The sequence below is a fragment of the Leopardus geoffroyi genome, chromosome A2, assembly GCF_018350155.1.
Source record: "Leopardus geoffroyi isolate Oge1 chromosome A2, O.geoffroyi_Oge1_pat1.0, whole genome shotgun sequence".
NCBI classification, from domain to species: Eukaryota; Metazoa; Chordata; class Mammalia; order Carnivora; family Felidae; genus Leopardus; species Leopardus geoffroyi.
The window spans coordinates 56,972,359-56,998,855 of NC_059331.1; the positions used below are offsets into that span (position 1 = coordinate 56,972,359).

General features: G+C 49.5%; 1 protein-coding gene across 1 annotated transcript in view; it reads left to right on the top strand.

Annotated features, from left to right (window-relative positions):
- Window positions 1-14,759, top strand: part of EFCC1 (EF-hand and coiled-coil domain containing 1) — a 41,975-nt gene extending 27,216 nt beyond the window's left edge. Inside the window, exons 4-9 of the mRNA XM_045496376.1 lie at window positions 4,803-4,960; window positions 6,706-6,844; window positions 8,035-8,200; window positions 10,023-10,163; window positions 11,917-11,986; window positions 12,811-14,759. Of these exons, the coding sequence (XP_045352332.1) occupies window positions 4,803-4,960; window positions 6,706-6,844; window positions 8,035-8,200; window positions 10,023-10,163; window positions 11,917-11,986; window positions 12,811-12,947 (811 nt within the window). The 3' untranslated portion in view covers window positions 12,948-14,759. The remainder of the gene's footprint in view (window positions 1-4,802; window positions 4,961-6,705; window positions 6,845-8,034; window positions 8,201-10,022; window positions 10,164-11,916; window positions 11,987-12,810) is intronic.
- Window positions 14,760-26,497: the final 11,738 nt, after the last annotated feature.

Genomic DNA, 26,497 nt, shown 5'->3' on the forward strand with positions numbered 1-26,497 from the left:
GATCGGAATGGCATGTGTAGCCGAGGCAGCTCTTTCTAGAAGTTCTGCCCTAAACCGGACAGAAAGAGGGGTGGTAGGTGGGGGGAACCTGTATGCGGGAGAGGGTTATTTCATTGGTTGGCTTTCATTTTTGGTTTTAAGGTGGAGATATTACAGCACATTTACGTGACTATGCGAATGACCCTACGGAGTGAATCAGCAGGGGGGGGGGGGCGGGGCGCGGTAATGACAGACTCGGTCAAATACCAGTTACTAGACCAGGTAGCACACGCTCGGCGTCCCTGGGGACACTCTGTTGCTTTGCAGCCACATTTTATTTCTTGGAAAATTCCGAGGCATATCTGCTCCTGTCCCACTCTCCACACTGTTCTCGGTGGCTTCCTCTTCCCGACTTCATTGCCTGTGGCCTATAGTCACCTAATGAGAATGGCGGCTGGGCTGGGTGATTCCAGACCTTGCCTCCCAAAATTCCTCCCACGTGGCAGGGCCAAGGAGGTGTGGGCCCGGAGCCAGTGGCCTGAGCATGAATCCCAGCAGCTCCAGAACTGAGTTGTGAGGCTTGAGGAAGTTACTCTGGCTGTCTGTGCCTCTGCAAAATGGGGGTAATGGCAGTACCTACTTCCTAGGGTTGCTGCGAGGAAAATGTTTAAAGCACTGAGAACAGTGCCTGGCACCTAGTAAGCATTCTGAAAGATTTAGTTGTTGTTTTTGGTTATTGTTGGTAATGCACAAAGTTGCACTTGGGGCAGGGTTTCCAAGACTCAAGTGGCTGTGGGTGTGTGGGGAGAGGAGGGACCAGGGTGCCAGCGCTAGCCTATACTAGGAAACTTGTAAATAAGGGCTGGGTCCCTCCGTCTCATATTGTTTGTTGAAGCCCTTAAATAATTTAGGGGGGAAAGCAGCATTTCAGAGTGGGAAGACGTAGATATTGTTAAGTTCGGCCTCCAACTCTGTTCAAAATTCCAGCCCACTGAAGTCCCTTACCTCCTTACATACCTCCTTGGCCCAGAAGCTCATTACCTTACAAGACAGCCCATTCTGTTCTTGGTCAGCAATCCCTGTGAGAAAGTCATTCCTCACAGTGAGCTAAAACTGCCTCCTTCTGATTCTCCAAATCCCATCTTTGCTTCCCCCTCCTTCTCTCCTTCTGGGCAAGCATCGCCCTCTGGGGCCATAAAAAGGCTACTTGTCTCCACCTTTGAGTCTTGGAAACAGTGACCCCATACCCTCGTGTCTTCTCCGGGCGGTATGAGCCTTTGGAAACCTCACATGGTGTCATGCTTAAACAAGAATACCCGCCCATGGCCTTTTCACACTGACGGCTGCCAAGCCAGATCCCTGTTCTCGGCTTGCATTACAGGAGCTTGAATACAGGACTTAATCAGTCAGAGTTATTGGCCCGTAAAACACAAAAGTTTAGGGGCTCCTGGTGGCTCAGTCGCTTGAGCATCCAGCTCTTGGTTTCTGCTCACGTCATGATCCCAGGGTCCTGGGATCGAGCCCCGCGTTGGGCTCTGCACTAAGCGTGGAGCCTGGTTGGGATTCTCTCTCTCTCTCTCTGCCCCTCTCTCCCAGTCGCGTGCTCGTGCTCTCTGCCCAAAATAAAACATTTTAAAAACACACACACAAGGGGCGCCTGGGTGGCTCAGTCGGTTAAGCGGCCGACTTCGGCTCAGGTCATGATCTTGCGGTCTGTGAGTTCGAGCCCCGCGTCGGGCTCTGTGCTGACAGCTCAGAGCCTGGAGCCTGTTTCAGATTCTGTGTCTCCCTCTCCCTGACCCTCCCCCGTTCATGCTTTGTCTCTCTCTGTCTCAAAAATAAATAAAAACGTTAAAAAAAAAAATTTTTTTTTTTTAAAAACACACACACAAAAGTTTAGGGTTAGCCCTGATCCAGCAACCCAACTCATGTCATTAAGGACGTCGTTTCTGTTGTCATCTTCAGGCTCTCTCTGTAGCTCCCTGCATCTCCAGCCGGCCCCCTGGGCTGTCACATCTCCCTACGTGTCGTCCTCAGACCTCACCAGGCAGGGAGCCAGCGCGTCCGCTGGAAACCCCAGCAGACAGTTCCTTTGGTCTCATTGGCTGCCTGTGCAGGCCTGGGCCAATCACGGTGGCCAGGGATGGACCATGCTAATTAGCATGGGGAGGAGCCACACGCCACGCCCTCCTCTGAGCAGACTAGCTACTGGTGGTAGGGGTAGGTGAGCAGGTGAGACATCTGGGTGGCAGTCGGGGAAGCTGCCACCAACGGGGAGGAGGTGCTGGGTGGCCCCAGGCAGCCGATGCCCTGCTCTGGGTCCCGAGCGCAGTCCCGCAGATCCCCTCTTGTTTGGCTCAGCAGACAGTCCCCCTGATGCTGAATCCACCCAACAAACACTGGGCACCCACACCTGCTAGGACTCTCTGCAGTGCCGCGTCCCCGTGTCCCAATCACTCTGGAACGGCTGCTGTCGTTTCCCTGACACGCATGCTGGCCAAGCTGGCTCCTCTGAATACTCACACAGGCCTGATCACCAGAACACAAGCAGAGATGGGAGGACCTCAGAGGTCATCAGCTCCAGCGACCCATCTGCAAAATGGGGACCAAGTCCCACTGCCACTTCCTCATTGGCAAGGCCAGGGCTGGCACCAAGGCCCCCGCTTCATCCACGGTGTCGTGTGGCTTCTATCTTTACAGTGGTCTGTGTGGGCAAGGACTGGCCGGTGACTTCAAACAGCAACTCCTGAAGTGAGCAGAAGGGTCCTCGGTTTCCAATAGTACTTGGCCCCGGAGAGATCCACTGAAGTGAATCTGCACAAAATGGGACCAAAGAGAGTGGCCTGTGTCTGATTTGACTGAGGCTTTAACTTGAAAAATAAACCCAAAATGTATTAAAGTGAGTTTCTTGTGCTACTTAGCACATAAAACCAGGTGATGTTTTCAACTACTTATTCCTTCTTTTTTTTTTTTCCATTGTAACATGTATACATAACATACAACTTAACCATTGTAGCCATTTTTTAGTGCACAGTTCAGTGGCCGTTAAGTACATTCACACTGTTGTGCAACCATCCCCCCACCCATCCACAGAACCTCTCTCATCTTCCCAAAATGTAACTTTGTCCCCATTAAACACTAACTCCCCATTCTCCTGGCCCCCAGCCCCCCCGGCACCCACCCTCCTACTTTCTGTCTCCAGGAATCTGAGCGCTCTAGGGACCTCACAGAAGTGGGATCATACAGCGTTTGTCCTCTGATGACTGGCTTCTTTCGCTGAGCACCATGTCAAGTCTCGTCCGTGTTGTAGCACGTCGGTATTTCCTCCCTTTGGGAGGCTGGATAATATCGCATTGTATGGATAGATCACACTTTATCCATTCATCCATCAATGGACACTTGGGTCACTTCTACATTTTGAATCATGCTGCGGTGGACAAGGGTGTGTCAACATCTGCTTGAGTCCCGGCTTTCAGATCTTTTGGGTACATACCCAGAAGTGGTCTGCCGGGTCACACGGCAATTCTATTTTTCACTTTTCACTCCTTTTTTAAAAGCAATCTTCATGACTGTAGGCCAGTGTATTAATTCTTAGATGTAGACTGTTTCCGGGTTGATTATATTCCTTTTGGAATAATTTTCCCAACAAAACTGTGTGAAAACACAATGGGGCGTCCTTAACGTCACATTTTCTTGTTGTTGCAACTGGGTCATGAGGAGGGTCTCTTATGCAAAAGTATTCGAGACTTTTGATCGTTTTTCTAAGGGCTTTTCCCAGTCCCCCGAGTCTCTTCTGGTGCTCCTGGCCCTTCCTAACCCTGTTGATTTTTCTCTTGTTCGGTTGTAAACTGGCCCAACTCTGCCACATTCCCACCATCAGTGGCTTTGCCTGTGAGTCCCATGGTTCCCCAGTACCCCTTCAATGACACCCCCACAGCCTCTTCTTTTCCAAGATGTGAAATTTCACTTCACAGCCCTTTCTTTTCTATTGGGCTGTTACATCTGACAGGGAGAGGTTGAGTAACAACAGATTCTGAAGAGATGAGAGACAGATGTGGGTATAAAATGAAAAAGGAGGAAAGGACTAGTTTAATAAGCAGCCAGTTCATTACTGAATATTTTCATGCTAGGATAGATTTGTTTTTCTTTTTTTCCCTTGATTTTGTAAGGGCAGTGACACGGACCCTGAAGATTCAAGTGAGGACCTTAGAATATCAAGAACATTGATTGATGAGGGTGAAGTAGGTTCTCCAAAGCCCAATTAAAAGTAACTGAAACAATTAAGACTTTTAAAAAAATCTCTCCCATAATAAGAAGTCCCGCGGTGGGAGGTCCAGGACTCTCAGCAGCTGAAAGATATCAGGGCTCTTGTTCAACTACTCCATAATTCTCTCAGCCATTTCCTCATGGTCACAAGATGGCTGCCAGTGTTTCAAACATATCCACACGACAAAGTCCAAAGGCAAGAAGGAAGGGCATTTTCTTTCCTGATTTACTTTTAGTAAGGGATAAAAATCCATTCCAGAGGCTCCCCAGAAGATTTTTCCTTTAGCCTCCTTGGCTAAAATTAGATTGCAGCCTGTGCGTTAGATGCAAGGGACACTGGGACAGGGAGTGTCTGTCATGGAAGTCTGACTCTAACATCCTGGCTGTTGGGTAGAGAGCCAGTAAGGTCAACCACATGGTCTTCTTCAGGCACATCATAGCTCACCTGTGCAGAGTAAGCAGTGGCAGAGGGTGGGTCCACATCCCACACTGCCAGCAGGAAGCTGGCCAAGCCCCCTCCTCCCTCTCAGCACCTGTGTCTTCTCCCCTGCCCACAGGTCAGAGGGCACCCAGCTCCCAGTCTCCTCACAAGGCAGCCCAGAGCCAGAAGCCAAGAGTGGTGAACCTGAGGAAAGTGGGACCAGAAGCCCAGACACCTCTCCAGAGGGAGCCTGGCAGTCGGACAGCAGCTCCGGGAACAGACCCCTGGACGAAGGTTTGTCCCTGCACACAGTGCTCGCTGGGCTCAGCCATGGGCAGGTGCGGAGGGGCCACTGGGTGCCATCTTTCCAGTTCATCTTCAGAGCCCCTTGCCTGCCCCTGCCTCGGGCACCAGGACGTGTTAATGACCGTGACCATAATGATACCACACACGCGCGTGCATATATACATGCACACATACACAACACACATACACACAGCACCAGGAAATCCCGAGGACGAGAAACAAACCGTCAACATTGGGAACACGATTCACGCAACCAAAACGTCATGGATCAGTCACCTCAACCCTGGTTCTGTTTGGTCTGGGACAGTTTCTTTTTTTTCTTTTTTAACATTTATTTATTTTTGAGAGAGAGAGAGAGAGAGAGCGTGAGCGGGGAAGGGGCAGAGCGAGAGGGAGACACAGAATCCAAAGCAGGCTCCAGGCTGTCAGCACAGAGCCTGACGTGGGGCTTGAACTCACGAACCATGAGATCGTGACCTAAGCCCAAGTCAGACACCCAACCGATTGAGCCACCCAGGTGCTCTGGTCCGGGACAGTTTCTATTGAAACTAAACGGAAGGGCCCTGAGCCCACCCAGCTGGGACAGTCAGGCTGGAGAGACGGGTGTCCCAAGTCAGGATACCTGAATCAGTGGTTCCCAAACCTGCCAGGTGGCCCGGATCACAGATGCCCAGGCCCACCTCAGATCTGCTGCTTCTGATTCTCCTCTCCCTCTACGGGGGGGAAGATATGCACAGCTTTGCTGCTCAGGATACTGTCTGTCTGCGAGGGTCAGGCCATTGTCACTGTCAAACTGGCTCGAGTTAGATGGAAGGTACGGTGCGGGGAATTAAGTCCAAGTAGGCTTTGGGCACAGCCGAGATGTCAGCAGAACTGCACCCCTTGCTGCCTTGCCTTCGTGGACCTATCGTGCGGAAGGCGCTCCCCTCTTACTGACCAGACAGCCCCCAGGAGCTCCAGACCCACACCCTCCAACTCCCAGGCCAGGGGAATGCAGGCCCTTCTCTTCCCTGGAAGTCTGAATCAGATTTTGGCCTGACTGTCCTCGGCCCGCCCTGGGTCCGCTGCCCTGGCTGAACCAGTCCCATGGCCGTCTAGTCTGCACTCTGCCTGGCCAGGCTGGACATCTGTGTCCCCGGGGCTGGGGTGGAGTGGGGAGGAAAGGGAGGGCTCCCCTGGAGAGATATTCAGGGGCTGCCCCCCCCCCCCTGGAGGCAGAGCCTGATGCTGGGTGACAGGACGCCAGGAGGCCACAACCGACCCCGGGGTTTCTGATGCACAGCCAGACTGGGGGACACCAACCAGACACAGCCATGCTGGGGATCACACAGAGTCACGCGTATGACTGCTCTTCTTCTGCATCCCCCGCCCCCCCCCCTCAAGTGTCAAAGGCATGCAGCCCCCTGCGAGCTGAAAACCTGTTCAACCTCGTGTGTGTGCCAGCAGAGCCCCAGCCCCTGCCCCACAGCTTTCCTGGCTGGGATGGCCATATCCTCAAATGGGAATAATACTGCATCTCTGAGGGCAAAGACAGGTCCCGGCTGGTTGTGTCATCTTAGAAAGTGGAGAAGAAAAAGGGCTTCTCTCTCTCAGGGTCCCTGGGTAGAATGTCAGGGAGGGGCTCTAGGTGGCCGGCTCGGCTCCTGGTGGAGCCTTGGTGGCTTCCCCCTGGGGCGGGCTGCCTGGTTCCCTCCCTCTGTCCCTTGTCCCCGCATCCCGTGTTTCTCCAGCAGTGGACGGGCAGCTGTTCCGCTCAGTGGAGGGCCAGGCCGCCTCCGACGAAGAAGAGGAGGCCGAGAAGTGGCAGGAAGAGCAGAGGTCACTGGCCAAGGTCAAGACGCTGTTGGCTCGCCTCTCCAGCTGCAGGAGTGGGTATGTGTGCCGCGGGGGGCAGCGGGGGGGCGCAAGAGGCCCAGAGCCCCTTCACACAGTGACAGAGCTTGAGCTTGGGAGGCTGACAGGCCTGATTCTGTCCCCTAGTCCATAGGAGGGAAGTGATCAGATGCCCCGCCCCCCACCCCCAGCATGTGTGGGGATGAAATGAGGGGACTGGCAAAGGCACACTTTGTGGGGGGCTTTAATGACCGTTGGTGTCTTCTCAGTCCCCTGGCCGCTATCCCAGGACATGGCCCACAGCTCCATGTAATTCCAGGACATACCAGACCCTTCCTTACCCGGTCGCTCCTGCAAGAAACAGCGTTTACGGTGCCCTCCTCCAGCCTGGCCCAGGTCAGGGGCCTTCTGACTCCCCAACTTATGTAATCCTCACGACCACCCTAGAGGGGAGAAAGACCCAGATGCCTGGGGCACCTCAGACAAGTCTCCTGACTCCTCTGAGCCTCAGCTTCCTCATCTCTAAGGCAGGCAAGAGGTTTGTGAAGATTTGTTGTCAAGGCTATGAAATGCCTAACAGGTGCCTGACCGCAGTAGGTACGCCACCAAGGGGCAGCGCTGATGTTTATTATTATATTGTATAGTGCTGTCAGCTTTCCAGGACTATTGTCACCACCGACCCTTAAGTCAACAACAAGCATTTATTAAGCACCTACTTCGTGCCAGACAAATCTGGAGGCTCTGAGAAAACGGCAATAAACAAGACAGCAGCCCTCCTCTCCTGGAGCCCCTATTCTAGTGAGTGGTGACAAGTAGGAGGAAAATAAAGTGAAGCAGCAGAAGAGGGAGGGGCGAGGAGATGCCAGGAAGGCCATTCTAAGAAGGTGCTATTGGAGCAAAGACCTGAAGGAAAGAGGGAAGAGCATTCCAGGAAGAGGGAACAGCAAGAAGTGCAAAGGCCCTGAGGCATGTTGGAGGGGCAGTGAGGAGGTTTCTGTGGCTAGAGCACAGTGAGTGAAGATGGATGAGAGGGAGGCCAGGGAGATCAGAGGGACACATTGGGTGAGGCCTTTGGCTTTTCCTCTCAGTCAGATGGGGAGCCATGGGAGGGGTACTGACCAGGGGGTGCCATGGCCTGGCTTTTAGACTCGGTGGCAACACCCACTTTCTGAGGCTGGAGCAGACTCTGGAAAGCAGCCCCACAGTGCTGGTGCTCTCCTTTGCTGCAGGTGTGATGAACAGACAGCCAAGAAGCTCGTGACTTACTTCGGCCACTTTGGCAGTGCTGACCATGCCTGTACCCTGGGGGAGCTGGAGGCTCGCATCGCTGTGCTGGTGGAGCAGCTGGGGACCCAGGGCTGCAGTGAGAAGACCCTGGGGACACCTGGGGAGGAGGTCAGCTGAGCCCCAGAGGTCGAGGTCTGGACCAATGCTAAAGTCTCTCATAGCTGGAAGAACCCTGAGGGATGTCAGCCAAGTCCTGTGCCCTGTTCACAGATGGGTAAACCAAGACTCAAAGAGATGTGCCTTCCTTTGTCGTAGATTTAACGAAGAATATTTTGGTTGCAAGTTAAAGGAACCGTCTCAGAACAGCTCGTGTGCAGAATAGGTATTTATTAGAATATGGAGCTGGCAAGAACAGCTGAGGAGATGAGCGTCAGAAACAGCTGGATCCAGCGACTCAGACCAGATTGTTGCCGCCTATCTGCTCTGTGTTTCTCTTGGCGCTGGCCTCATTCGCCCTACTTCAGAAAGGCTTCCTCCGTATGGTGGGGAAAGGGACCAGAGACAGCTCCAGCCTCCCACTGGCCCACCTAAGAAAGCCCAGGGGGTAAGAGCCCAATATACTAAACCTCAGGGAAGAACGCCAACCGGCCCAGCCTCGATCATGTGAGTGTCCCTGGGCCAGTCCCTGTGGTAGCCGGGCAAGATTCAGTGATTAGCAGCTCCATCAAAGTCAGATGAGGGGGAGGAGGGACACTGCCCCCCAGGAGAGTTATGGAGGGTAAGGGAGGGATATACACCAACAGCCAATGGCGAGGTGTCTCCGTTTCAATGAGACCACTTGGCATTTTTTCTCATCTCTCCACTCCGAGCAACTTCTCCATCCCACAGTAATCAAGTGTGGAGTGCTACTGAGAGTCGCCATTTCATTAAGCCCCAGCACATTGCGCTTTTGCAAACTGTCGTTTTGATAGAAGATCGTTTTATATTTGTATACCTGAAATTCTAAACCCATGCTGTCTTTGACGTTGGTCTGATGCAGTTCCACAAGGCATAGCCACCACCCCTTTTCTAAGTAAATTTCCAGGAAGTGGGGATCAGGAGAGTTACTGAGGCACACGAGCTGTGTCCCCAAGCCCACCTTCCAGGCCCGTCTGCAGGAGGCATAGGCACCACGCCTTCTCTGTCCTGCCCAAAGCCAAAGAGGACTCAGAGTGTCCAAGGGCACCACGTCTTCGGCTGCTTCTCTTTCCCTCCATCAGTGCTAAGAACAGGGACCACCTTACTCCTGGCATCCCTGCTTTAGAAGGCAGATAGCCGTGTGACACTTTATGACTGCCTGGCATCTGCCCCCTCGTGGGTATCCCAGTGGATACCCACGGTCTCGGTGCTCCCCTGGCCAAGGGTGGGCCAGTGACTCACACTGGCCCAATCAGGCCCCTTTCCTGAGGCCTTCCATCTTGAGAGAGATGGGAGAGTTGCTGGAAAGTGTTCTTCTCAGCTCTGGCCCCTGGACAAGAGGCCTGAGACCGTCCTACTGTCTCAGACCCCACTGCTGCCCCATCCCTGAGCTTCTCCAGCCACCGGTCTGTTCTGGGAATGACCCATAGCCCACTAGTGAATTTTTTTTTCTGTTTAAGCTAGGCAGAAAAGTTTCTGTTGCTTGCAACCAAAAAAAATTTTTTTTCATTTAAATTAAAAAAAAAATATATATATATATATATGTATGTATATGTATATATATATGAAAAGAAAGCATATGGATAGAGAAGGGAAAATGAAGTTCTCCACTAGAAACCAAAATATGCATATTCTTACATTAACCCAACACACTGTGCGACCTTAGGCCAGACATGCAGCCTCTCTGGGCTGGGGGGGGGGGGGTGGGCAGAGGGGGCCAGATGACCTCTGAGAAAGGGTCAAGGCAAGCTGTGGGTCCTGACCGGAGACAGCACGGTGAGTGTGGGCGCTGAGTCCCCGTTGGTCCCCGCAGGCAGAGCTGCAGTGGAAGGTGGAAGAGAATGAGCAGCTGAGGCTGGAGCTGCAGATGGTGGAGACAGAGAGGGTGCGGCTGTCCCTGCTGGAGGAGAAGCTGGTAGACGTGGTGCAGCTCCTGCAAAGGCTCCGGGACCTGGTAGGCTCACAGGAGGTGGCCCACCCAGGGCAACGAGAGGGGCTCTCAGGAGGGGGCACCGGCCTATGTCGGGCACCTGGCTCTGAGCTTTCCTCACATTAGGCAGGTGTTATCTCCACTTTCCAGATGTAGAAAAGGAGGCTCAGGGAAGGTAATTAAAAACAAAAGGAGGCTCTCTAATTTATTCTATAAAGCTAATCTAACTTTGATTTCAAAACCACAGAAGGATGAATATAAGAAAGGAGAATCATAGGGGAGCCTGGGTAGCTTAGTTGGTTAAGCATCCGACTTTGGCTCAGGTCATGATTTCAGTTTGTGGGTTCGGGCCCCGCATCGGGCTTCGTGCTGATAGCTCAGAGCCTGGAGCATGCTTCGGATTCCGTGTCTTCTTCTCTTTCTGCCCCTTCCCCATTTACACTTTGTCTCTCTCTTCTTCAAAAATAAATAAACATTAAAAAAAAAAAAAAAGAAGAACAGTAAGGACCCTCCTTTACCAGATAAGGAGTCTCAGCCAACTACGTCTCACAAACCTCACAGATATTGGTGAAATGTTAGAAGGAATCCTTCTAAAGTCAGAATCAAGACCAACATGAGTGTCCTCACTGTCTGTATTCCAGTTAGTTGTTCTAGCCAATGCGATAAGACAAGAAAAAAAAAAGAAAAGGTGTAAGGATTAGACAAGAAGACATTAAGCTATCAGTAATTATATATCATATTCATCTACACAGAAATACCCAAGAGAATCCATAAGCAAATTATTGTAATTTCTTGGCAAGGTGAATGATAAAATATCAGAGTACAGAAATCAAGCGTGTTCCTAAATAGCATCAGCAAACTAAAAAAAAAAATTTTTTTTGAGGGGTGCCTGGGTGGCTCCATCAGTTAAACATCCAACTTTGGCTCAGGTCATAATCTCATGGTTTGTGGGTTCGAGCCCCACATCAGGCTCTCTGCTGTCAGCACAGAGCCTGCTTCAGAGTCTCTGTCCCCACTTCTCTCTGCCTCTCCCCCAACTCATGTTCTCTCTCTCTCTCTCTCTCTCTCTCTCTCTCTCTCTCTCTCTCAAAAATAAATAAACATTTAAAAAATTTTTTCTTGAGAGACAATTAACTTAGGATTACAGCCACTGTAAGGTGAAAGTGGGATCTGAACCCGGCTTGCCTGAGTTTTAAGCAGGCTCTTACCTGTGCACCAGACTGCCTAGGATACAGAACCAGCAAGGCCCAGGCCAGATTAGCACAGCCTGGTAGAAGAGCTGAGGGGCAGCCAGCACCAGCAGGCAGCTTCTGGCCATGCAGCCTGTGAGTAAATGCTGGTTCTTCTGCCTCCTTGCTGGGTGGCTATGGCCAAATGTCTCATTCTTTCTCAGCACTGCTTTTTTCACCCATTAAAAGGAGCCTAATAATATAAGCTGTTGCAAAGGTTAAATGAGACCATGCATAGAAATGCTCTTATTCATGTTTATTTCCCAAGTGCCTACTTCTCCTTGGGCACATGAGTGGTAATCCACAAATATGTGATCTTTGATGGAATGGGTCCCACATACCACTCGATCCACCCACCAAAAGTCTCTGAGAAGCCCAGCAAGCAGTGTTGCCAGCCTAGGGCCAGGGGGCCAGGAAGGGAGGGGGGTAGTGACTCTCTGTGCCCTAGGGAGCCATACAGAAGTCCGTAGGGGCCACCAAGTCCAACCTGCTGAACGAGGACACAGCAGCCACAGTGCAGTCCAGCACTGTCTCTATTTCTTTTTCAGAACATATCGAAAAGAGCCCTGGGGAAGATTTTGCTGAACACGCTGGATGCTTGCAAGGACCCCACACATGGTAGGAGATCTCTCCTATCTTTCAGAGCCTGGACAGCATCTGACGGTGGCCTGACTCAGCACTGTCTGTCCTGAGTGTCTTGTCTGCAAAATTCCACTGTCATTACCACCCTGAAAGTACATCGTCAGGAACAGTTCAAAATGCTACTTGACAAGAGCAGGGGAACAGAAGTCCTGGGGAGAAGAGCCCAGCAGAAGCCAGCAGGGCCAAAACCCCCAAGGGAACTGGGCAGGGTTCCCTGCTCTCAGTTCAGTTGGCAGGCTGACTATGGGCCAGGCTCTGGAGAGGCACCTCACATGGTTTTAACCCCCTGCGTCATGACAGCAGCCCACTGAAGAAGGTTCTGTTATTGTGCCCATTCCACAGATGGAGAGACTGAAGCACAGAGAGGCCAAGTGCCAGCTGCACCCAAAGCCTTAGGTCTCTCCTTTAAGCACTGAGCTACATGGTCGCCATTTTTAGATAAAGTTCGGGGGCAGTAGGATTACATCAGGGCCAGATTGTGTCTCGTGAAATCAAGACGAGCCAGGCCAAGCTCTCTCCTCAAAGGGCCTCACACGCTAATGGGATGACCAACTGGTCATAAGCCTTTGCTCGCTAGCCTCACAGGGCATTGCTGGGCAAGGCTTGGGTATGTCTAGCACCCGGAATGGCCCCTGGAATCGAGAGGGAGGTCAGAAATTATGTGCTAGCAGCCGGCTTCTCTGGGGTCCTCAGTGGGAGTGAGACAAGAGAGAGCTGGGGAGGGCCCCAGAAAGAAAAGTGGCTCTGTGGGCCATGGTGAGCAAACTGACGTGCCCTCCCTGTCTACTCTTCCCTTCCAGAGGGGAGATCTGGACCCTCGGCCATCCTGGACGCCCTGCACACAGCTTTGGCTGGCTGTGAGCTCTTGAGGAGAGAGCCCTCGGCACCAGCCTCCACGGCTCCTGCACTCGCCAACCCCCTCCTCATCTCCTGCTGAGGCCACTGGCCCAACATGTGGGCACCTGGGTCAGCCCGACCTCCATCAGACCAGCTTCCATGTCAGCCTGACCAGCATCACATCTTCAGAACCCTGGAGACCCAGACTCCTTCTGAGACTGGACTTAACCCCAGAGCCTCCCACGACAGAGCCTGACAGACATCCTTTCCTTTCGTTCCTCACAGATTCCCTTACGTTCCTGCTGCCAGAGTTCACGTTCAAACCCTGGGGCTGCTGGATCAGCCCATACCTGCTGCTGCTTCCCCTGCCCTCAGCGCAGAGTTGCCTACATTCATGCACAGCCTGGCCCAGAATCCCCTCCCTGGGCTCCTGGAGTCTTTTCCCCTTCCAGCACTGCCCCCTTCCTGTCACCCATGTGCCTGATGCAGGCACACTGTGCCCAACTTCCAGGCCACACAGGCTGGGGAAACATAAGGAGGGGGTGATCACTGCAGGCTTCCAGGTAGAGGCTGCCCTTGAACTAGCTCTAGAAGAGAGGCAGGATTTCGATGGACAGAGAGAGGAGAGAAGGACATTAAATGCTAATGTGAGGAAACAGCAAGAGGAAAGTGTGGGGCCAGAAAGGGCCCCCATTAGTACAGTACCTGGAACACCTCTTTCACAAGCATGCAGTAGGTACTGGGTTTCATGCGGTCACAGGAGAGAGTAAGACAAGCTGCCCATTGTCACCTACCTTAACATCTCATAGGAGAGAAAGATACGTTGGCAAATAGCGCAACATGCATGAAATCAGCACTAAATCAAGGTAAAATAGTTACTCAGGAGTCCAGCCTAGAGGGGTTCATCCGAGCCAAGGAGGGCAGATGCAGCACAGAGGGGAATGGCAGGGGTGAGGGCAGGTGCCTGGGGGGACAGTGGCAAGGTCAGGGGTGGGGGAACCCAATAGCAGATGAGGATCCGGGACTTGCTTCCACAGGCGATCAGGAGCCATTGGAGGATTCTGAGCTGCCCCATGGAGCATGGATGGAGATGAGGGAAGAAGAGGCAGCCGCAGGTCCATGGGAGGAAGGCAGCACCAGCAGCTTGGGGCCAAAGCTACAGGGACACAGAAGGGGATCATGGGAGGAGCAGCGGACACTCCGGGGCAGGGCAGCAGGGACTGGAGACAGACAATGACCGACTTCCTCTCTGACCTCAGACACTCAGCACCTTGGATGGGGCCAGAAGGCATCAGGGAGCCACTGCACGCTCCTAAGCAGGGTGACACAGGCCCCAACCCAGTTTCTCTATGGTTCCTCTGGGAATGGAAGGAAAGAGACCAAGGCCAGTGGCCATTCCAGGGGGCTACCTCACCCCTGGTCCTGTCAGATGAGCCAGGCTTTTTTGAGAAGGCCCCTAGGACTCTTCAGGGGCCAGTGGGCAGGGAAGAGCCTTGAGGAGGCTGGTCTGAGCCCTGAGGAGGGGGCTGCCCCCAGCTTGTTCCTCTTGGCTCAGCCTGAGCCCACCAGGCCCGCCTCCCCCAGCTGTGCTGCTAAGGACTGCATGACCCAGGTGAGCCTCACCTGTGCCCCGCCCAGTGAGAAGGGCCAGCTGTTCCGTATCCTGACCATGGCAGCGAGCACAGGACGCTACACGTGTGTTAAGATTCACAGACCTGGAAGCTGTCCTCAAAAAAGTCAACTTGACCGTTATGTTACTAAAACCCAAGAGCCACCGGAAGACACATTCCTACAGTGCCTCCAGGTCTAGCCACCTGAAATCTGCAGACAGAGGCACAGAGGGCTCTCATAGGCTATAGTCACAGTAAGCTTCATCCTCAGGATGTCCCTCATTAAAATCTGCTCTTACCAACTGCCCAGCCATCCGTGGTTCATCGCCACACTTGTATGCCCCTCAGCTCATTGGAGGCAAGTTGAGGTGGATTAGGATGGAGAAGTGCCCAGAGAGTGTAGGTGAGCTACCCGGTAAATCAGCATCCAAGCCTGGAGCAGGCCTGTTTTCGGCCCGTATCTCATGTGCTTTCTACCACAGCCAGCTGTCTCTGGCTAGGAAACTCTGGGCTCGCTAAGGGTTTAGGGTCTGGATTAGTTAGGGTACAGGCTAAATTGCCTTGATAAAGAGACCCTAAAATACTCTGGGTCCAAGAGGATAGAACTTTACTTCCCTGCTATAAGAATCCAAAGGTGCGTGGTCCTGGTTGGCAGAGCAGCTCTGCTCTATGTGGTCACCCACGGACCCAGGTCCCTTCCACTTTGTGGCTCTGCCATTCTGTAGAGTGATGTCCTCCCTTGCACAGTGGAGGCCAATTCGTCAGAATTGTATCTGCCTTCCAACCCATAGGAAGGAGGAGAGGGGAAGGGAAGGAAAGGCTCTCTGGCTCACAAGGTTTCTACTTACACCCCACTGGCCATGCCTAGCTGCAAGGGAAGCTGGGAGATGTAGTCTGTGGCTGGGCAACCATGTGCCCAGTTTCCAGTCCAGCATGTAAGGAGCTTGGGAGTCATCAGCCCACCCTAACGACAAGTAAAAAGCTGAACAAGCTGGAAATTCAACAAATCCTCTTAAATCCATGAACGTCACAGGACAAAGGCTGCCCCCCAAATTGGAGAGACAGACTGCCGAATGCAGAGAATCACAACTTGCCAAAGCAGAGGCCACCTTCTCAGGAACCGGTACCAGAATAGGAAAAGCTCAACTGTGATTGACAAATTGGTGGAGGCTCAGTGTGGACAAATATGAGAGTTAAAAACTCCAGGGTGACCCAGTCATGGAAGGGGTGGAGTCCCACACCTTTGTGAGCTTTACCTTCTGAAGCTCTATCAGGTCCTCACGGTGAAACTCAGGAAAAAAACCTGCTTCTCACAGTAGAAGGAAGTAACCATGTTGAAATACGCCAGAACACTCTGTGTTTCTTAACAAGGCCCTTAAGAGAAACTATTTTGCCAGAGCTTAACTCATTGGGGTTTTATCAGAGCCTATATTAATTTTAGACAGAGCAGACTTCAGAAAAGGAAAAATGTTGAGGCATTATGTAATGCCTCTTTTTATAATGATGATAAAGGGTCAGTTCTCCAAGAAGACATAACAGTCCTTAATGTATATGCGCCTAACAACAGTGTCAAAATATATAAGGCAAAAACCAGTAGAACTACAAGTTGAAATGGATGCATCCACTATTATATATGGAGACTTCAACTCCCCTTTAACAGAAATGGGCAGATCCAGCAGGTATAAAATCAGTAAGGACACAGTTGAACTCAACAGTACCATCAACCAACTGGATCTAATTGATACCTACAGAGGACTTCATCCAGAAAAGACAGAATGCACATTTTTCTCAAGATCACATGGAATATTCACCAAGATATACCATATTCTGGGTCATAAAACACACCCTCACAATTTCCAATGTGTTCTGTATGCTCTCAGACCATAATAGAATTAAACTAGAAAACAATCAACAAAAGTAGGTGGAAAATCTCTGAGTATGTAGAAATTAAACAACATACTCCTAAATAACATGTAGGTGAAAGAACAAATCTCAAGGAGACTTAAAAATGCCTTGAACGAAATGAAAATGAAATAAAATCTACCAAAATTTGTGGGATGCAGTGATTACAGGGAAGTTTATAGCATTGATGCATATATTGGAAAAGAAAAAAATGTAAAATCAAAAACCTAAGCTTCCACCTAGGAAACTAGAAGAATAAGAGCAAATTAAGTCCAAAATAAGCAGAAGAAATACTTTTAAAAATTAGAGCAGAAATCAATGAAATTGAAAATGAGAAAACAATAAAGAAAAACAATGAAACCAAAAGGTGGTTCTTTGACAAGGTGAATAGATTCAGTAATCCTCTAGCCAGGCTAATTGAGAAAAATAGGAGAAGACACATATTGCTAATATCAGACATGAATGAGGATGTATCACGATGGATCCCATGAATATTAAAAGGATAATAAAGCAATGTTATGAAAAACTTGAAGTCCCCAAATCTGATTACCTAAATGAAACGGCCCAATTCCTTGAAAGACACAATCGGCCAACACTCACACAAGAAGAAATCTGAATAGGCCTGTATCTACTAAAAAGGTTGAATCAGGGGCACCTGACTGGCTCAGTCAGTAGAGCATGTGACTCTTGATTTTGGGGTTGTAAGTTCAAGCCCCACATTGGATGTAGAGATTACCTAAAATTAAAATCTTTTAAAAATTAAATAAAGGGATTGAATTAATAATTAATAACCTTCCCAAACAGAAAGCACCAGGCCCCAGATGGGTTCACCAGTAAATTTAAGGAAGAAACATTTAAGGAAGAAATTCTTCCAATTTCCTGCAATCTCTTCCAGAAGACAGAAGCAGAGGGAATACTCCCTAACTCATTCTGAGGCCAGAATTACTCTAATACCAAAATTAAACAAAGCTATTACAAGAAAAGAAAACTACACGGGATGCCTGGGTGGCTCAGTCTTAAGCGTCCAACTCGTGATTTTGGTTCAGGTCATGATCTCATGGTTCGTGAGTTCGAGGCCCCTATCAGGCTCTGCACTGACAGGCTGCTTGGGATTCTCTGTCTCTCCCTCTCTCTCTGCACCTCCCCCACTCATGCTCTCTCTCAAAAATAAATACACATTTAAAAAAAAAGAGAGAAAAATTAGAGCTACATCATGAACACAGGTGCAAAAGTCCTCAAAAAAGTAAATCCAACAATGTACAAAAAGAATTATACACCATCACCAAGTGGGATTTATCCCACGTATGCAAGGCTGGCTCAACATTCAAAAATCAACGAATGTAATCCAGCACATCAACAGGCTGAAGAAGAAAAAAAATCTCATGATTATATTAACAAATGCAGAGAAAGCATTTGACAAAATCCAACACTTATTCATAATAAAACACCAACCCATCAGCAAACTAGGCATAGGGAACCTCCTCAACTGGATAAAGAACATCTACAGAAAACCTACAGCCAACATCACACTTAATGAGAGAAAAACTAGATAATTTCCAACTAGACCAGCAACAAGGCAAGGATGTTCCCCTCTCCTTTTCAACATCTTATTGGAAGTCCCAGCCAATGCAATAAGACAAGAAAAGGAAATGAAAGGTGCTATGGACTGAAAACTTGCATCTCCTCAAAGTTCATATGTTGAAACCCTAATCCCTAGTGGGATAGTATTTGGAGCAGAGGCCTTTGGGAGGTAATTAGATCATGAGGGTGGAGCCGTCATGATAATTAGTGCCGTTATAAGAAGAGACCTGAGACTGCTTGCTTCCTCTGTCTCTCTGTCTCTGCCATGCAAGGATACAAGAAAGTGACCATCCATAAACCAGGAAGAGGGCCCCCACCAAGAATCCAATGATGCTGGCACGCTAATCCAGCCTCCGGAACTGTGAGAAATGTTTGTCATTTAAGCCCCCCAGTCCATGGTGTTTGTTATTAGCAACCCAAACTGATTAAGTCAAAAGATACACAGATTGGAAAGGAAGAAATACAACTTTCTTTGTGTGCAGGTGACATGATCATCTAAGTAGAAATCCTAAAGAATCAACAACAGCAACAAATTGTAACTAATAAGTGACTATAGCGAGATTGCAAAATACAAGGTTAATATACAAAAGTCATTTGCTTTCCTATATACCATCAATTAACAAGTAGACCTTGAAATAAAAAACACCACACCACTTACAATAGCACCCCCTAAAATGAAATACTTTGATATGAACCGAGCAAGATATGTGCAAGATCTACATGAAGAAAAATACAAAACTCCAATAAAAGAAATGAAAGAACTAAACAAATGGAGGCATATTCCACGTTCACAGACAGGAAGGCTCAGAAGTATCAAGACATCAGTTCTTCTCAACTGATCTCTCCATTCAGTGCAGCCCCAATCAAAATCCCAGCAAGATATTTTGTGGATATTGACAAACCGATTCCAAAGTTTATATGGGGAGGCAAAAGGTCCAGAATAACCAACACAATATTAAAGACAAGGACAAAGTTGGAGGACTGACACTACCCAACTTCAAGACTTACTATAAAGCTACAGTAATCAAGACATACGGTGCTGGCAAATAAATCACTGGAACAGAGTGGAGAGCCCAGAATAGACCCACACAAATATAGTCAGCCAATCTCTGAGAAAGGAACAGAAGCAGTACAGTGGAACAAAGATAGACTTTTCAATAAATGGTGCTAGGACAAGTGGACGTCCACATGCAAAAAAAAAAAAAAAAAAAAAAATTTAGACACAGACCTTACACCCTTCATAAAAATTCAACTGAATCATAAACCTAAATATAAAATGCAAACCTACAGGGGCACCTGGGTGGCTCAGTCGGTTAAGCGTCCGAGCTCGGCTCAGGTCATGATCTCACAGCTTGTGAGTTCAAGCCCTGTGTCGGGTTCTGCGTGGACAGCTCAGACCCTGGAACCTGCTTCGAATTCTGTGTCTCCCTCTCTCTCTGCTCTTCCCTCACTCATGCTCTGTCTCTCTCTCCTTCAAAAATAAATAAAAACATTAAAAAAATTTTTTTTAATGCAAACCTACAAAAACTCCTAGAATGCAAAACAGGAGAAAATCTAGACGAACTTGAGTATGGTTATCAGCTTTTTAAATATAATACCACAGGTGTGATCCATCCAAGAAACCACTGATACTCTGGAATTTGTTAACATGAAAATCTCCCGATCTGAGAAAGACACTGTCAAGAGAATGAGAAGAAAAGCCACAGCCTGGGAGAAAATACCCGCACAAGACACATCAGATGAAATTATTATCTGAAATATACAAAAGAACTCTTAAAACTCAATAATAAGAAAATTAACCACCTGATTTTTTTAATGAGCAAAGACCTTGAATAGACAACTCCCCAAAGAAGATACAGAGGAGGCAAATACATGTATGGAAAGATGTTCAACAACATGTGTCATCTGGGAATTGCAAATTACAACAATGAATTCCACTGCTTACCTATCAGCATAGCCAAAATCAGAAACACTGACAGCACCAAATGCTGGTGAGGATGTGGAGAAACAGGCATTCTCATTCCTTGCTGACGGAGATGCCACTCTGCTGGTTAGGAATGACACAAGAGCTACGGCCACTTTGGAAGACGCTGTGGCACTTTCTTAAAAATTTAATATGTTCTCATCATACGATCCAGCGGTCACACTCCTTGGTATTTACCCAAAAGAGTTGAAATGTACATCCATACAAAAATTCACACAGGGATGTTTATGGCAGCTTTAATCATAGGTGCCAAAACTTGGCAGCAGTCGAGATGTCCCTCAGTGGGGGATCGGATACATAAACTGTGGCACATCCAGACAATGGGATATCATTCAGCACTAGAAAGGAATGAGCTATCAAGCCATGGAAAGACATGGAGGAACCTTAAATGGATATTACAAAGTAAAAGAAGCTGGTCTGAAAAGACTATATACTGTCCAAGTGCAACTATAGGTCGTTCTGGAAACGGTAAAACTTCGGAGACAGTAAAAAGAGCGGCGGTTGCCAGGGGTGCAGTGGGGAGGGATGACAGGGTGGAGTGCAGAGTAGTTCAGGGCAGAGAAACTATTCTGTATGAGCCCATGGTAACAGGTATGTCTGTCAAAACGCGTAGAACGAACAACCCCAACAGTGGACCCTAATGTAAGCCGTGGACTTGGGGAGGTGGTGGGGGAGGCTGTGCATGTGACAGGGGGGCGGGGAGTATAGGGGAACTCTATGCTTTCTGGCCAGTTTTGCTGTGAACCTAAAACTACTCTAGAAAAATAAAGTCCACTTAAAACTAAATAAAGGAGGGGCGCCTGGGTGGCTCAGTCGGTTAAGCGTCCAACTTCGGCTCAGGTCATGATCTCGTGGTCTGTGGGTTCGAGCCCCGCGTCAGGCTCTGTGCTGACAGCTCAGAGCCTGGAGCCTGTTTCAGATTCTGTGTCTCCCTCTTTCTCTGACCCTCCCTGTTCATGCTCTCTCTCTGTCTCAAAAATAAATAAATGTTTAAAAAAATTTTTTTTTAACGAAATAAAGGAAGAATGGGTACAGAAGGTCTCTCGGCCACCTTGGCAGTCAGCCCCGGGGTCAAGTGCTTCCTGGCCCCTCAGCATTGCTGACTTGCCCCTGGGCGGCCTTCCTCTTGCCCAGTGGGGAGAGCCTGGGACCTCCTCAACTTCAAGACCCTGAACGTGGGTGTGACCTAAGCATCTGCCTGATGCTCTGTTCTGGGTCAAGGTCGGCCTGCTGCCCCCGGCCCCGTGGAACTTGGCCCAGGGAATCTGGCCCCATGCTGCCTCCAGGCGTGACATCCTGAGAAGACCAAGGGATTTAGGGACTTCCCTGGAAAAAGGCCCAAATCAGGGACCAACAGAAGCCAGGCAGGGTGGGGGTGGGCAGGGTTTCCTCTCACCTCCACCTCTGACTAATGGCGGCCCTCGTCCACCGCCACACGGCTCAATAGCAGAGCCAGCATTCAGGCCCCAGCCTGTCGCTGTGATAAGCAGGCAGGGCTTGTACCGAGCACCAAAGCCTGAGGTCGCTGACAGAAAAGAAGGTCAGAGGGCACAATTTCACCAAAAGATGGGGCACACCTTTGCTGAGCCGAAGACCGGGGTGATGTCTCCCGGGGGAGAAACCGTGGAGCCCAGGGAGCTGCCATCACGGGAAACTTGGGGTTTCCTCCGGTCAGAAGCAAAATAAGTGTTCAGCTCCTGAGAAGCCCTCACTGGAAAAGGGGCCTCCCCTGATATTTGGGCCTGAGGATCAATCCCAACTCTGACCCAGAAGTTTCCTGACAGCTGAGCCTCCTGGGAGCTACCATTAACTAATTAATCCCTGGGTAGATGCCTCTCAATAAAGCTTTAGCGTTTCCTTGAGAGCAACCTTACAACTGTGTTAAAGTGTCCACAGTCTTCGATACTCTTCCTTCAACCTGTAAGGCCGAACTCCCTTCCCCGTGAGCATGAGCTAGACTTAGCAATTCAGTCTTCTTTTTTTAATGTTTATTTATTTTGAGACAGAGAAGGAGAGCACACGCACAGGCGCGAGGGGCAGAGAAAGAGAGGAAGAGAGACAATCCCAAGCAGGCTCCACGCTGGCAGTGCAGAGCCCAGTGCGGGGCTCGATCCCACGAACCGTGAGATCATGACCTGAGCCGAAAACCAAGAGTCTGACGCTTCAGCGACTGAGCCACCCAGGCGCCCCAGCAACTCAGTCTTAACAAAGCCATTGTGGCAGAATGGGTGGTGTGACTTCTCCTACGTGGTCATGAGAGGCCCTGTGCTCCCTCCTTGCTCCCTGTGTCATGAGGGCACCCAAGCACCCCATGAAAGAGGCCGTGTGACCGGGATCTGGGTCTCCTGTCAGTAGCTTGCGAGGAACCGAGATCTCAGACCAACAGCCATGGCTCACGCTCAAGAAGCAGATCCTCTAGCCCTAATCAAGTCTTCCAGAGAATGTAGCCCTGGCTGAGATTCCAAACAGAATATCCAAGCCACTCCCAAGCTCTCAAGCCACAAAATGGCGAGATCATAAACAAACACATGGTATTGCTACCAGCTGCCAGTATGGGGGACGATTTGTTATGCAGCTGGAGATAACAGATACATTTCCTAATTTAAAAAAAAAAAAAAAAGGCTTGGGGAGCCTGGGATTCTCTCTCTCCCTCTCTCTCTCTCTCTCTCTGTCCCTCCCCTGCTTGTGTGCTCTCTAGCTCCTTCAAAATAAATAAATAAAGATTTTTAAAAATTAAAAATTAAAAAAAAATTTTAAACAGAACACAGGATAATTTGGATGTGTCTGTGGTGGGTGTTTAGGTATATTAGTATATTAGTAACCATTGGAGGCCTGACAATAATCACTAGCACGTTGGAAGGAGGACAAGGGTCCCCCCCAGGCACAGAGACGGCTGACTAACATAATACACCCTGGCAGGAGGGCAGCATGGGAGTCCAGGGGACCAGTGCGGCACGGGAGGGAGTAGGCAACCAAGAATCAGGGAGGTGACAGGGTTAAATTGTAGCGTAGGGCTAACCTGTAGCCTTAAGAAATAACAGCTTTGTTTTAACACTGTAGGTGAAGAGATAACAGCCTTATCCTGTCCACCAAGGGAACAAAAGTGTAAGGAAAATCAACCGGATTAGTGTTTGATTCGATTGGGGCAAGGGCACGTCTGAACTGTTTCCAACCCCATCCGGGAACTATTCCTTTGTTCTGTTCCCAGGTAATAAGACGATGTGGTTGGCTATAAAAACTCTGTACCCCGGCTGTTCGAGACCGCACTCGGGTCAGGAGTGTCAGTCCCGATGGATCGGTTTGCCTTGCCTCTCATTGCAATAAACTTGGTTGTGACTGTCACTGGTGCCCGCAGCCTTCTGTTTCAGGAGTCGTGTGGATGCAACAGTATGTGTTAGCCAGGCTCCAGGTCCCCAGTGCCTGCACCATTGTCCTGTTAGATTTCGCTTACAAAACAAATTCAAAGTTAAGACAATTATGAATTTCAAGACAGAAGCCACAGAGCATTAAACCCCAATCGTAGGGCCTTTCTGAGTGGGGAGCCCTTACAACTACACTGGATACATGTCCTGAAGCTGGCGCTGGGTAGGGCGAAAAGCAAGGAGGAGGTGGGGAGTGGGCTAGTAATCCTACCGTGTTTCCGGGAGAAGAGGAGAATGGAGTATTTGTGAATAGCCTCCACATCTATCACTCTTCTCTTGCCTTTTTTCTAGAGAGAATTCTTTGGGATTGTTCAAATGGCCTGCAACTAGTTAAAAATGTTTTTCTGGGGGGGAAATGTTTTACTGGGAATGTCTAACTAACACACTTTCTCAGCTTCTGGTGACAAAATTGTGTCGACCTGAAATTGCTCCCATTTCTCCAAACATCCTGTAATTTCATACTCTTGCCACTAGGTGGCGAGCGCACTCACTGAATAGAGGACCGAACAGAGGGTTCAAAATCGCCTTAAGCATGAGGTCTGGGAATCTGGGATTGAACGCATTCGGGTGCCCCTCCTTAGATATTTGCCGTATCTTTGCACTACTTGTGCTATTACCAACTCGATATTTTTCTTAGAATCAGCCCCCTTTTTAAAACTTATGGAAAGGTTTTAGGACCTTTAGGACGAAAAGTTGTTGTGCTCTAATTTAATTGAGAAAGCAGTCCCGCCTGCCGAACCGAGAGGGTAATGTAACAGGAAGTTCACAGAAAATACGACGACTTGTAGCTTCTGACCAGATGCATTTGCCGAGCCTGAGGAGACAAGCAAGGGGCAAAGCCCCAGTGCTCAGGGGTGCCAAGCTAGACTGTCTGATCCTTTCACACAACTGATGTGCAACGCAAAGACAAATGAAAAATTAAATTTTCTTACAATTTACACCCCACTGACAAGTCCTTGAGACAGGCAGAGTGACCTTCCTCTAGGAGCTCAGCTGCCAGATGATGACACTTTGCTTAAGGCAAAAGGCAATCTTGGCCCAACCCTCCAGGATCCTATAAGTCTACTTTAACATGTAAAAATTCCTTTGGAAACATCTTTTATCTATTACCACCCACTCCCCCGCCAAAATATATGTTGGCAATCATACTCCAAGTTTAATGGCCCCCTGATACACATCTGAAGGTCTCATGACTGAGGTTTTACTGAACAGTAATAAATGACTTTTCCTAACAGAAGCTAGCCCCCAAGGTCCTGGAAACCTTGCTTCCAAATTCCTTAGAGATTTACACTATCCCTGACCCCCTCCCAACCTGAAGGTATATAATCAGTCACCCAACACAACCCCAGTGCAGCTCTTTCTGCCCACGGGTCCTCTCCCCATGCTTTTAATAAAATCACCTTTTTGCACCAAAGACGCCTCAAGAATTCTTTCTCAGCCGTCAGCTCCGGACCCCCACCCCCACTCAAAACCACATCACAACCAAAGAGACAAGAATCCTCTGACACCACAGACAGATCAAAGGGTGTCAGGCCCACCTTTTATGCCCTGATAGCAGACAGTGCCTTGCCTGTGGCTGGCTGGCCCAGCTCGGACTGTACCAGGCTCCAAGCAACGCGCTTCAAGTGCCTGACTCACGCGGCCCTCATGGTTCCCCAGAGAGGCAGCTTCTTTTAGTCCTCCATTTTACAGATGAGGAAACTGAGGCAGGGAGAAGCTGAGACTGTTGCCCCAGATCACGGAGCTAGGAAAGTTAGCAACAGGTGGGTTTGGAGCCATGCACGCTGCTCTACAGCCTGGCCCCAAACAGCTTTATTGACAGAGATGTGTATCCGCAAAGAACCAGCCAGCAGAATTTCTGGTCCAAGGGGCCCCAGCAGCTGGGGCAAGGGTGATCCTTTCACTGCCTGGTTGCACACCGGCTAAAAATGCTAGGGAGTAGTGGGGCACCTGGGTGGTTCAGTCAGTTAAGCGTCTGACTCTAGATTTCCGTTCAGGTTGATGGGGTTTTGGAGTGGTGGGGTCCAGAGCTGATGGCCAAGAAAGAATTCTTGAGACACCGTTGGTGCAAAAAGGGGGGTTTATTAAAGCACCGTGACAGTGCCCGTGGGCAGAAAGAGCTGCCCTGGGGTTGTGATGAGTGACTGGTCATATACTATGGAGTTGGCGGAGGTCAAGTCAAAAGGGAGGCCTCCAGGAGGACTTTCACGTGCTAAAGAGGACTCAGAAGATGCCAGGGGCCTTGCTATTGTCAAGCTAAGGGTGTTTTCCCTCTAGTAGGGCATTAACATGAAGACAGAAGGGAGTTCCTGGAGAAATGTTCTACTCTGTATTTGCCTCAAGTATTTGTCAGGTTAGCTGCAGGTTACAAGGAAATTTAATTTTACCTGCCATTTCCTTCTTGTCCCCCACATCAGTACGGCGGGGAGGGTGATGTTGGGGCTCCAGGAAACTGAGTCTCTAAGTTTCTGGAGATCCGGCTACTGATAAGATGGCCTTTTTCTTGCAATTAACTAAGATTTGTAAACTGATCGAGACTCGGTGTCCTGAAGGACTGTGATCTCTATCGGTTAACCATTTGTTTCCTTTCCTTTCCCAGGAGAGCCTGGGGAATGTCACACACATCCCACCTGGGGCGTGCTGGCTGTGCATTGCCCTGTTTGCCTTGCACTCCCTTATCAAGGTCATGATCTCACGGTTTGTGAGTTCAAGCCCCACCTGGGGATCCGCGTTGGCAGTGTGGAGCCTGGTTAGGATTCTCTCTCTCCCTCTCTCTCTGCCCCTCCCAGCTCACTCTCTCTCTCTCTCAAAGTAAATAAAGTTTTTTTTAAAAACCCACAATTAAAAATGAAATGCTAGGTAACAGTAATCACGTCTTATTCTCCTCTGCTTCCCATGAGAAGAAAAAACTATTTCAGGAGGATAGTGAAGGATCCTGGGGCCCCCAAATAAAGGGTTTCTAAGCAAAGAGACCAAGGCTCTCTGCGGTTTTGGAGTGGTGGTGGGGTCTGGAGCTAATGGCCAAGAAAGAATTCTTGAGACATCTTTGGTGCAAAAAGGTGAGTGTATTAAAGCTCGGGACAGGACCCGTGGGCAGAAAGAGCTGCACCGGGGCTGTGAAGAGTGACTGATGATATACTGGGGAGTTGGG